Genomic DNA, 11,572 nt, shown 5'->3' on the forward strand with positions numbered 1-11,572 from the left:
TTCTGATTCTAGTTTTGTGGGGAGTTTTATCAGGGGAAGTACTGTCTATTTTGAAATTGCCCATGGTCTCTTTAGAAAGATTTAATTCAGGAAAAAGTAATATAAAATGGATGATGCCCTAGTACATAAATTTATTTCCAGTACACAAATATATAGGAGTTGCACTTCAACAATCTGTAGTAAAACAAAGTGTCACCAGGATATGTTCTGCATACACTACTGCTTTAAATCCCATGAGTTGTATTCCCTTCTCCAGCCGTTTATTTTTCTTTGTTACTAGAGAAAAGTTATGCTTGCTTCCGGATAAACAGTGTCATCCTTCAGCTTATTAATATACTGGTTAGTATTTGACAGTGGAAATGATAAGGTTAACACATAGCCTAGCCTAAAGGCTTTGCAAATGCATAGGATTAAAAACAGCATTATAAAGTGTGGGTGTACTTTGAAAAGTGAGATCAGAGACTTCAGTGTTTGTTTTCCATGTTGACAGTATTATTATTTTTTTTTTTTTTAGATTAAAAGTAGAGAGATGCCACAGTTTAAAATCCACCTGGATTGCCCCTTAGCATGTACTCCACTTTTACATTCTGAAAATCAGATTTAGCTTTTAGGTACCTTTTTGTCTGCATCAGTTGAAACTAAAGGTAGACAATTGAGGATTAGGGTCAACAATCTGATGCCAAGGAAATTGTATCTTTAGGAAATAAGGAGTAAAATGTCAATACCTCATTTTTTTATCCCTGAAGTAAGAAGTTGAGAATGCTCAGCATGAGCAGCTCAGATCTGAACGCTGTCATCTGAAATCACTTCCTGGAGTAGAACCACACTTTACAGGACAGTATGTCACATAACAAAGCTGACCTTCTTTTGTTATGCAGGATGCATGCAAAATCTGTTGGAATCTAGATCAATCAGCACAGTCATCAGCTGAAGATTAAATGAAAGTCACAACAATAATTGCAAATTCCTATCAGTTTCATCCTATATTACAGGGTGTTGAATTTTATCCATGTGAGACTTACATCTTGGAGAATTAGTAGTGGATATTCCTTATGTGCAGCCCATAATACAGCTACTAAAGCAGTGCTTATTCAGGGTGCTGATTCAGTCCATTAAAAAAGTTAAAAGTACAAGCTTAAAAAAAAAAATTCTCAATCAAACAGCAGGGAAAAAAATTAGTAACAACGTTTTCACTGCACTGTTTCAGTGACTTGTGGACAGTTCCTGATGCTCTTTATAGGAATACAAGGAAGATTTAGGCAGTGCAACCACCAAAACTGTTTGACTTCAGCATTACTTACAAAGAATTCAGAGAGAGACAACTCCATTTCCCCTTCTATCTTAAGAAGCATCCTGAAATAAAAACAGCTTGCCTGTTAAAGCTTTTTCCCCTCAAAAAAGCAATATTCTGATTGTTTTGCTAGACATACATGAAAATATCCTATGACCTTATGTATTTCCATTAGCGTTAAAGTGTAAGATACTGTCACAGTTCCCCCTAAGATTCTTCCGGTGCATAGACTGTAACCAACAAGTGATGTGAGCTAAGTTCTGTGGCCCCATCTGTGTTGTACCGCTTTATTAAAAACCAAGGACTACATGAACCTTGTGGTAAAACGAGGAGACTGGAATTTAGGTTACTCGCTACTCACCGACACTGCAAAACATCAGCAGTATGTCCCCTTCCTCACACTCCATCGTTAAACCTCTCAAGTAAGTCTCGCAAGAAAGAACAGTTCAATCTAATATTGGTATTTGCAATTATCTTCTATATCTATCCTCCTGCTCCCTCCCACAGTAAAATATAAATACAAAATGTTCACAATTATTTCAATGGCAAATATTTTTTTCTTCTTTCTCACATTGTTTACGGTGTATAAGGTGGTGGCTTTTCAAAAGGCGGAAAATACGGTGGTGAGTAACGTGGCGGTGCATTAGAGGACCACATGTAGCTGGGAGATGGCGACACCGACTGAGGGTCATCGGAGAGGCCAGAAGGAGTGGAGGCTGGAAACACGCTGGAATGCTGCAGGGAGACAGCAAGAAGGCTGTAATGTAACCACTTCTTAATGTAAAGGACCTGGCAAAGCGATACTTCATCACCACGCAGTGCAAAATTAACATTTCAAGGCTCACTTCTGCAAAATGTATGTACATACAAATAAATATTCAGATAAGTTATTGCATTCAAGGTAAGCACAGCCTGTTAAGTAACAGTTGCATAATGAGACTGCTTAGATGTAAAACTGAGAAGGAATTAAAAAAAACAATAAAAATATTTCTTTCTCATCACTTCTGTATACCTGCTACATTTCAGAGGCTGGACAACTGAAAACTGATGAGTTTCTCTCAAAACTTGGGTTTCACACATTAGCCAGTAGCAACAATGAACAGGCTGCAGATAATTTCTTTTCACACTACTTTTTCTCTTCATCACAAATACCCCCCTGAAATTAATGATGACAAAGTAATTTATTCCTTCAGTAAGTAAAAAGCTTGAAAAGACAGAGAAACAAAATTTGTGCATGGCTGAAGATTAATTTCTGCTCTCCAAATACCTTTTTTAACAAAAATACCGTGGGTCTATAGCCTCAAGTCATACGGCGCTGGTGGTGCCAGACCTGCACACAGGCTGTCTTCTGTCCAGAAACAGGCCAGACAAATAAGCAATGAAATATGGACACTTGCATGCGCTCCTCTGGCCACTAGTACGCCGTGGGTTTGTCCCCGGCAGCCCTGCTGCGCCCTGTGCTGCTGCTGGCCATCTGGCCCACCCGAGCAAGCCACCTGCAGAGCGAGCGGCGTCGGACGGCGCGCGCCGGAGCAGAGCTCTGGCACTCGGGCACCACGTCCCCCTTCACTAGCCTTCGGCCGCGGGCATGGGCTGTGAATCCCAGGTGTGCCCGGCCTAAGGCCCCGGCAGAGACGGGGGCGTGAGGAGGACCTGCGCCGTGCTGCAAGGGAGCGCGTGCCCGGGGACCGGCGCCAGGCGCAGCGAGGCCCAGCTGTACGCAGCGGTGACCATGCACAAGGCTGGAGGCGACCGTGTGATTTTACCGTGGTGAGTGGAGGGACGATGGACTCTGCAGTAATAGCAGGTTGTATTCAAACAGCATCTTTTTTGTGTCCCTCCCCTAACACCACCAACCCGCGACGGTTTATCAAGCGGATATATAGATCACGGAAGCCCAGCCTGCTCATCGAGGACCTCACGGAAAGCCATACAAACCATTCCTGTTTCAAACAACACAACAGCTCCTCCCTCACACCCCAGTTCACCTAAAGCGCAATGGGTGGGAGGCCCCGGACCGCAAAGGCCTTTGGAAGGGCGCTGCCGCAGCGCCATGGCACCGGCGCTTGTTAGCAAACACAGCCTTGGCTTTTCACCATTACAAAGTGCCTGCGCCCGGCTGCCTCAGCCACAGCCACGAGTCCTGGAGGAGAGCCGCCGTGGCTGCAAGCAGGCCTGGCTCACACCGCCTGCAGGCAGCAGCCTGGCTTTGTCAACAAAGCTGGAGGCTGGGAAGGTGGTACTAATTCCTCTTTCAACGGGATGAAGGGCAGAGAAGGCCACCGCTCGCCTGCGCTCTCTCGTCAGAGCCAAACGTGGCTCAGGGCCTGCAGAAGTGAAAACGCTGCAGCACTGAGACTTTCACCCAATTGCCCCCAACTAAGCACACAGAGCGCGGAGTAAGACACAGGCACTACTTCACCAGGGCCCTTTGCCATCATGACATACTGCAAAGGGCTGCTGCCTTCCTCACCACGACCAGCTGGGTGGAGTGTCACTAGCCATGGCACAAGCGATGGCCACTGCAACACCCATCGGCTTGCACTCCTCCAAAAAACAGAGCGCCGTGTCTGCTGTTTTAGAGTTGTGTGTGAAAGCCAGGCAGGGGCACAGGTTTCCTTAGAAATTCTGGAGTGTTGCGGTTTTGTCCTGTGAAAGATACGTGGGATGAGTGGGAAGCACTGACTTGGCCAATTCTTGCACCAGAGGGAGCGCAGTCTTCAAAAGGGATCTGAGAGGTGAGGCTGGGCTTCCTCTGTGTGCTGTGGGATGGCAGGGGAGAAGGTGTCAGGGTGGTCCAGACATTGCTCAGGTCAGAGTAGGGCTCAAGGCACGAGAAAGTCTCCACAGCCAGAGGCCTCAGCTAACGCTTTCATGCAGGCCCTCAAGTTCCCTGGAAGATAAGCAAGGCTCAAGTTTGGAACTGCATCTGAAAGAGAGACTTGGCTATTTTAAATTTAGATTACCTCAATTTATGCCCAGCTTTTGTACTCACTCCTAAGCCAACACCTGTGCTCAGAGCAGTGAGACACGAGAGAGACTTTCATCCACCAGCTGAGCTGTGGCAGAGCCCCAGCAGTACTTCAAATTGAAAAGCAGGGCAAACCCACCCGTGCTGAGCTCTCTGCTGGTACTGTGGCTGCAGTACAGACAAACCCCGAGTTAAATGGTGCTTGGTACGAGCTGAGCGGCTAAGAGGACTCTGCAGCAGAGCTTGGTTTGGTATGCGCTGAGGTTGGCACTTTTGTAACTGTAAAAAGTTTTGATAGCTGTAAAAAGGTATACAACACTAGTGACTGCCCCAGGTCACGTTAATCTCAAAAATGAGTCACAAATCTGTATAAGTAAGTCCTAGAAATTTTGATGTAAGTGTTCAAATATTGCCAGGAAGCCCTGACAACAATGTTGTCTAGTGGCACTAGTGGTAAAACCAGGTTTAGATTCATTTGCCTCTAATGCATGGCTCTGCTGAGGGAAATGGTGGCTATCACAGAGCACGCCTCTTAGCTGATGTCCAAGACCTTAAGCTCTTGTTCATTGTCCTGGTTTCAGCTAGGATAGAGTTAATTTGCTTCCCGATAGCTGGTATAGTGCTGTGTTTTGGATTTGGGATGAAACTAAAGTTGATAACATACTGATGTTTTCAGTTGTTGCTAAGTAGTCAAGGACTGTTCAGCTTCCCATGCTCTGGCCTGCCAGCGAGCTGGCTGGGGGTGCGCGGGGAGGGGACACAGCCGGGACAGCTGACCCAGGCTGGGCAAAAGGATGGTCCCGACCATACGATGCCATGCGCCCAGCATATAAACTGGGGGAGTTGGCTGGGGAGGTGTCACGGCTCGGGAACTAACTGGGCATCGGTCAGAGGGTGGTGAGCAATTGTGCTGTGTATCACTTGTTTTACATACTCTTTTATCATTCTTCTTATAATTATTATTATTCTCTTCCCCCCCCGCCCCCGTAAACCACCTTTATCTCAACCCACGAGTTTCTGTCCCCCATCCCGCTGGGCAGGGGGTTGTGAGCGAACAGCTGTACGGTTGTTGTAGCTACCTGCCAGGTTAAACCACAACATTAATTAAAAAAAGTCTCCAGCCCTGACGGTTGCAAAGAAAACCTATGATGTGTTACATTAACATCACCACTGTGGTAACAACCACCTGACAGAATAGCTGAGGAGGAAATGTCCTCATCTACTTCAACAACTGAAAGCTGATGCTGACAGCAAGGTTCACGTGAAATCACCGTTTCCAACAGCACAGTTCCGTAACTCAGAAGAGGAAGGGAAGCGTTACAGCAAAGGTGATGTTTGCAGGGACCATCCTTAGGCCAGTTGAAGCGTGTGGAAAAACACAACACAACAGAAGAGCTTTTCAGTCAGTATGTGTCTTCAGGAGCTTAAAAAGCTTACTTCAAAAGCTCATCTGCTTCTCTCAGATGCAGCAGTTGGCCTAATAAAAACTAGCACCCGAACACCTTGCTTGGCCTCTATCCTCAGAGCATCACAGGTGCCAGAGGCAATGTCTATTTTTAATGTGGCCTCTGCCAGTGAACGACAGGGGAGGCAGGCAGCAGCTTCTGTCGCCTTCTCTTCAAGGACAGCTTTCAGGAGAACACAGCCTTGGTAAAGAGAGCATTGCCAAGGACCAATGCCTAATAGGAAAGATTTGGTAATCTCTGCAGGAACAGAAAAATTAAACTGTGTGAATGATGGGAAGACAGGCCTTCAGAGTCCTGCGGACCGGCTGGATTTAACCAGAAAACATCCTGTAATTCTCCCTACCTGAAAGTCGTACGCAGAGTAGGGAGGCAGGTGAGGAGTGCTGTGGTAGTAGGTGTTGTAAGATGTCACTTGTGGCCTCGAGTAGTAGGACACTGAAGGGTGTGCGTTTTCAACCGTACAGTTCAGCGTAGGGAGGGAAGGAGTCTGTTAAAACAAAAAGAAGAGAATCTCAGGCTGCTGACCAAATCACAGAAAATTGACAGCTGAATGAAAGCAGAAGTGATTTAAAGGAGCACTGTGTGTATTTAGAGCTCAAGTCTGCCAAATTACCAACTGGCAACCCGGTTCCCTCGTAGGCAGCAGGTAAATCCTAAAGTCATTTCATTCCTCAGCCACTTATTGTTCTGTGGAATCTGAGAGGAAAGCAGCAAGCCAGCAATAGTCCAGTGCATGCCAATACTCAAACAAAACAACTGTTCAGACTGCATCTTCACAAGCAGGAGAAAGAATCCATTAATTTTGATTACTCTGTTACTCAGCGCATTATGAGATCAGCATATTTCAACTCCTCTCGTACTGCTGTTCACAGACACTTCTATACATCTTTTTTTGCAGAGGTTCACAGTCTGTCTGGTATGGCTCAAATCTCAAAAGGCCACAATGCACAGCTGGGAACAAGTCTCCTGTCTTATTTGGGAAGATCTCGGTGTCTCCAAAAAGAGTGTAGGAAAGTTCAGAGTTCTGAAATAAGGCACCCTTAGCACAGGGCCCAAGATTTGTTTGTAAGAAAAATTTATTGCCAGGACAACAAATGCTCTTTTCTGGGTGTCTCATTTTGTATTATTCCAAATGAGTCACAAAACACTGAAAAAAACACCCAATTTATCTGTTGAATGTTCAGCTCTCCCCCTTTATTTGTTCTCTGCAGAACAAAACTGTATGGAAGGTAACAGGCAGCCTCATTAAGTGAGGTTATTTCAAAGCTCACATCATCAGAACAGCTTTTTTTTCATTATGTGACGTTTGCAATCTTTCATCTGGTTTTGGTCCCTAGTTTACACTCTCAGATTCTCTCAGATTCTGCACCATGAAGAAACTAGATGGAAAGTTGCAGCCTAACACGGCTGCCTAAAAAGTCTGTAAAGCTCAGGACCCTATTACTACTATAAAATCAACAGTTCATGAGCAACCACCACACATTTCCTTGCAGAAGGTCAACGATACGAAAAGGAAGATCAGTTTTTAAGAACGAGCTTATTTTTATTCATCCCAGCATTGCCAACACCTCTGAGAAAGTTCCTTTTGAAAATACTATCTCCCAAGTCTGTTCATCTTTCCTAATTGTGTTCAGGTGGTGACGCCAGATCAGAAGAGTGAATGATTTCCACTTTCTCCTTACAGTTATTTCATGCCCTTCTTCCTAGCCTGATTGCAGTGATGCATAGATCATTTGCATTGAAATACCAATAGCTGTTTTTATTATTATTTTTAAAAGGCAATTTGCCTGATTTGTTTTGCTTAATGCACAGAGAAATTGCTAGCATCTTACCATGTCTTTAAAGCCTCCAAGTATCGCTGCTGTAATGATCCCTAGGAATAGCCCCACTATGTTCAGAATCGTGGCTGACCAAAGCAAGTGGTAAAGGTGGATGATGTCCTGGCAGCTGCTGACATCAATGTATTCATAGTAGCCTCCAGAAATCTCTACTCTGCTAGATTAGGAAAAAAAAAACCACAGTAATGATTAAAAAATGCACCACACACCATAAAACCTAAGTGCTTCTGCAGGACAGCAAAATGCATTCTGCAATTTAATGACAGCCTGGACCTAACTACCAAGGGAGCGGGGGTAAGGCCTGCTAGATGCCACACTTGTGGCATCTGAGATCTCCCTGCGTGGCAACGGCGGAAGATGGCTCGATCCGTTGTGTAACGAACAAGTCCTGCAAGGCCCGCAAATACCCAAATGACTTGGAGTCTGAATCCGCCTCTTATTTCTATCGTCTGAAATCTCTGCAGAGATCCTGGAGGCTTCCCCAAGGACAAACCGGTCTGGGAATTACCCAGGGAAATCAGTCTGTGCCCCGAGGAGCGGCAGACGCCCCTCAGGGCAGCGCTGGCAGCTCCTCAAGCCACCAGAGCAGCTGGGTGGGACGGGCACAGGACAGCACTGCTGGCCTCCTGGCACCGCAAGGCTTGGCCACAAACCACGTCCAACGTGGCCGCCCTGCTCCAGCTGCCTGCAGGACCCCTGGGACCCTGGCACAGAGAGGTCTTTCTGCTCACATTCTTCAGCTTTTCCGCATGCAGAAAAAGAGATGGAGAAAACTCGGTCGAATCCACTTAGGTCATTAGTTTGGAGAGGGACGTGCGGGCTGGAGGCTTGCAGGCAGGATTCTTCAGGAACGACTTCTCTCTGACCATGGCTTGGGGGAACAGGCTGGCCTTCGGTGTTGCGTACCAAATGTAGTGGGCTACAGCAAATTCCCCTTAAGAAAACGTATTTATCGGGGACAAACGATACTAAGGGCTTATGAATGACTTCTCTCCCAGCCCACATACGGAGTTAGGCTAAAACCGCACAAGGGCTTTGAGGAAATGGGGAAGAACAGGCTCATATTTAAGGCCAAGAAGGAGGAGATCCAGGCTCAGCTCCTCATCAGACTCTGCAAGGCCTGCAGGAACCTGCCCCCTTTCACAAGAGCCACCGTCCTTCCCTCATTACTCCAGTTTCGTTTCTTCTTGTCCTTTTTTCCGTATCTTATGGTAGCAGGCCACTGCAGAAGACACTGCAACGAGGAGACAGGGATTCCAAGCAGAATCGAGGCAGAGCGTATCCACAGGTTGTAAAAACCTATACGTTACCCTGCATGACCTCTGTATAACCTGAGCACATACCGTGACCGCCTTTAACAATATAACCTGTATGTCCTGTTTGCAAGAGCTCGTTCCTATGGAGATGCGTGAGAGTGTCAAGCTCTCAGCGAGCCTCGGTGTGCCACCGAGAACATTCAGCATTGTACAGGTAAGTGCAGCATGTACCTATCAACGGGAAGGGGCTCCTTCGATGCTGCCACAGCCGGGGTTCCCAGCATCAGCAGGGATGCAAGATTGTTGTCACTTTTTCTATACTTTCCATCCTTTACATAATATGTGAGCTAACCAGCCTTAAGCGTCTGTGCCTTTCTTACTGAGATCCCCCCCAAAACCAGCACCTCCTCAGTGCAGAACACTTGTGTGGTACTATGCAAGACTGAGATGGTAACAACTGATATCTTATATCAGAGTGGGGAAAACAGGTCAGGGGCAGGACCCTGAACCAGCCTGATTGGGAAGAAACAAAAAGAAAAAAAAATTCAGAAAAGTTACAAGTTTTTCTATTTCAATCACTTCGCTGTGTATTGCTCTCTTCAGCTAGTGAAGAGGGATCGTGTTCTGTAAACTGTCAAAGGAAAGCATGAGCTTCACCCCTCTGCCGTGGCTTCCACAGAAACAAGAGTCCTACAGAGACCAGGGATTACCCTTCCCAGCACGCGGAACCACCCTCTCCCGACAGCAGCTTTTGATCTTCCTCCACCACAGTCAATGATTTAAGTGGGGGCCAGCCCAACTAAGTACTGTGAGAAATGCGAAGCCTGAAACAGCCCTAGGCAAGAGCCAGCACTAAAAAAAAAAAATCAATTTATTAACTGCATGCTGACACACATTAGGCACTCTAAGTGATATAAGCAGAACATGCTGTAAATTAAGTTGGCTTAGGCACAGTAGCCAGACCTAATGAAGGTGTGAACACTATGCAGTGGTTCTCAATTGGTAACCACCCTTCTGACTCATCTTTGCACAGTGCTGGTACATCTTCCAACCTCTTGTGACCAAGAAAGATATTCAGTGGGCAGGGAGCACACTGATTTATGAACACTCAGGTGGCACCAGCCTGCAAACTCTCCTCCCTGTTAGCAGGGTGCGGAACGAACAGTCAGAAGGTGAGGAAGAACAGTGTCCCAGTTTTTACATCTTCTAAAACAATCTTCTAAAGTTTTTACAATCTTCTAAAACAAAATAAAACCTAGGGAACAAGCAGTGCCAACAGAGAAGGAAGGCATTAGGATAAGGCACACTCAATAGGGTAAAAACTGGGAAAGGCACCAAGCATGGAAGTAATGGCAACTCCCGCCCTCTTCATTCTTCCAGCTGGGCCTGGAGCATGCTCACCTGTAGCTGGGATGGCTCCAGTGTATTTCATACACCCTTCTACTTGGTTATCTTTTGCCCGGGAGTCCTTGTAGTTAGCAACCACAGCTTAAGATCCCTTCCCACAACAGCTGTCATTAGTCGATACTTTGCTCCTGCCCTATCCTGGCTCTTCAGACATCTGCAAACCAGCATGACCACCGCTCGCTCTTCCCACGGCCAGGAATGGTATTTTTTGTTTACTCACTTTCCACAGTTGTACAGGTCACAGCAGAAGCAGGTGTTGGTTTTTATTTTCGGCGTGCAGGGTGCACGGCGCTGTGGGTGACAGATTGCCTGCGTGAATACAGAAAAAATCCATAAAGTGCATATGGACGTAATCACCAAACACGGTTTCTGCTGCTATTTGGCCTGCTCTACGTGTAGATTTTGCACTGATCTCCAGATTAGCCCCAGGCAGATTTTTCTTTATCTTGCAGCACAGCCCCTACAAAGTACACAGTTATGCTGGAATGAAGGCGCACTAGACTAGAACAGACCAGCGTTTCCTTTCACCATGGGGAAGTCACAGATAAGCACGTTGCCTGCATAGAAAGGGGGTTGTGCAACTCTTACAAGCAGCCAAGACCTTGCTGAACTAACACTCCTCACCACACAGCAACTCAGAGCAAGGAGTTGTGGATAGGATGGCACAAACTGACAGAAAGATTCTCGTATTGGTGAATGACTAAAGCGGTTAATTGTCTGCCTGTGGGTAGCAACACCCAAGCTCATGTGGATGGTCTTTGGGCTGAAAAGAGAACGGACCCCACCAATGCCACTGGATAGTACTTACTTTGCACCTCAAGCAGGCATTTTAATGTGGAATATAGTGGTTATTCAAACCTACTTGTGAACTTCTGAGGAAATCTCAAGACTGTCGGTATGACAGCAACGGCAGACAAAGATGTCCATGCACATTATCAATTTGTGGCAGGAACATGTGTCCCCAGTGGGCTTCTCTTTGGAGAAGACAACAGACAGCATTTTGCTAGATTTTGCTGTCCTACATCCCACCCTCTCCACCTGCTCCTTCACTAATGTGGCAGTACAAAACGTGGAGGAATTCACTCCCGGCACCCTGCTCCCATCCCAGGCCCAGCCTCCCACCCGCTCCTCGTTTTGCAGACCTCCGGGACACCGGAGCAGCAGCCTGGCAGCAGGTTTCTCCACCTGCACCATGAAGCTGGCCCTTCATGGAAGCAGCACAGCTGAACCTGCTCTCACCTCTGGTGGGGTCGTACTCTTGGAGTAGTACTGACATCGCCCTGCGTACAGCGGCCTCAGATCCTGCCGATGAAAAAACACCAAGCTTAGCATCACAGCGAAAT

At 46.6% G+C, this 11,572-nt stretch overlaps 1 protein-coding gene across 1 annotated transcript; it reads right to left on the bottom strand.

Moving 5' to 3' along the window:
- Positions 1–1,588: 1,588 nt before the first annotated feature.
- On the bottom strand, positions 1,589–11,561 carry TMEM255A (transmembrane protein 255A). Its single transcript, XM_010288283.1, has 5 exons — positions 11,469–11,561; positions 10,450–10,538; positions 7,561–7,723; positions 6,072–6,215; positions 1,589–2,026 (listed from the first exon to the last, which is right to left on the bottom strand). The coding sequence occupies exons 1-5, from the start codon at positions 11,559–11,561 to the stop codon at positions 1,868–1,870; spliced, it is 648 nt and encodes a 215-aa protein (XP_010286585.1). The 3' UTR covers positions 1,589–1,867.
- Positions 11,562–11,572: the final 11 nt, after the last annotated feature.

This window comes from Phaethon lepturus, unplaced genomic scaffold (genome assembly GCF_000687285.1).
Source record: "Phaethon lepturus isolate BGI_N335 unplaced genomic scaffold, ASM68728v1 scaffold35845, whole genome shotgun sequence".
Taxonomy (NCBI): domain Eukaryota; kingdom Metazoa; phylum Chordata; class Aves; order Phaethontiformes; family Phaethontidae; genus Phaethon; species Phaethon lepturus.

Coding starts and splice junctions, on each gene's coding strand:
- TMEM255A (XM_010288283.1), bottom strand. CDS start 11,561: ATGCTAAGCTTGGTGTTTTTTCATCGGCAGGATCTGAGGCCGCTGTAC. Junction 7,724..10,449: donor GACCTGTACAACTGTGGAAA/GTGAGTAAACAA, acceptor TTCCTAATCTAG/CAGAGTAGAGATTTCTGGAG. Junction 6,216..7,560: donor TTGGAGGCTTTAAAGACATG/GTAAGATGCTAG, acceptor TTGTTTTAACAG/ACTCCTTCCCTCCCTACGCT.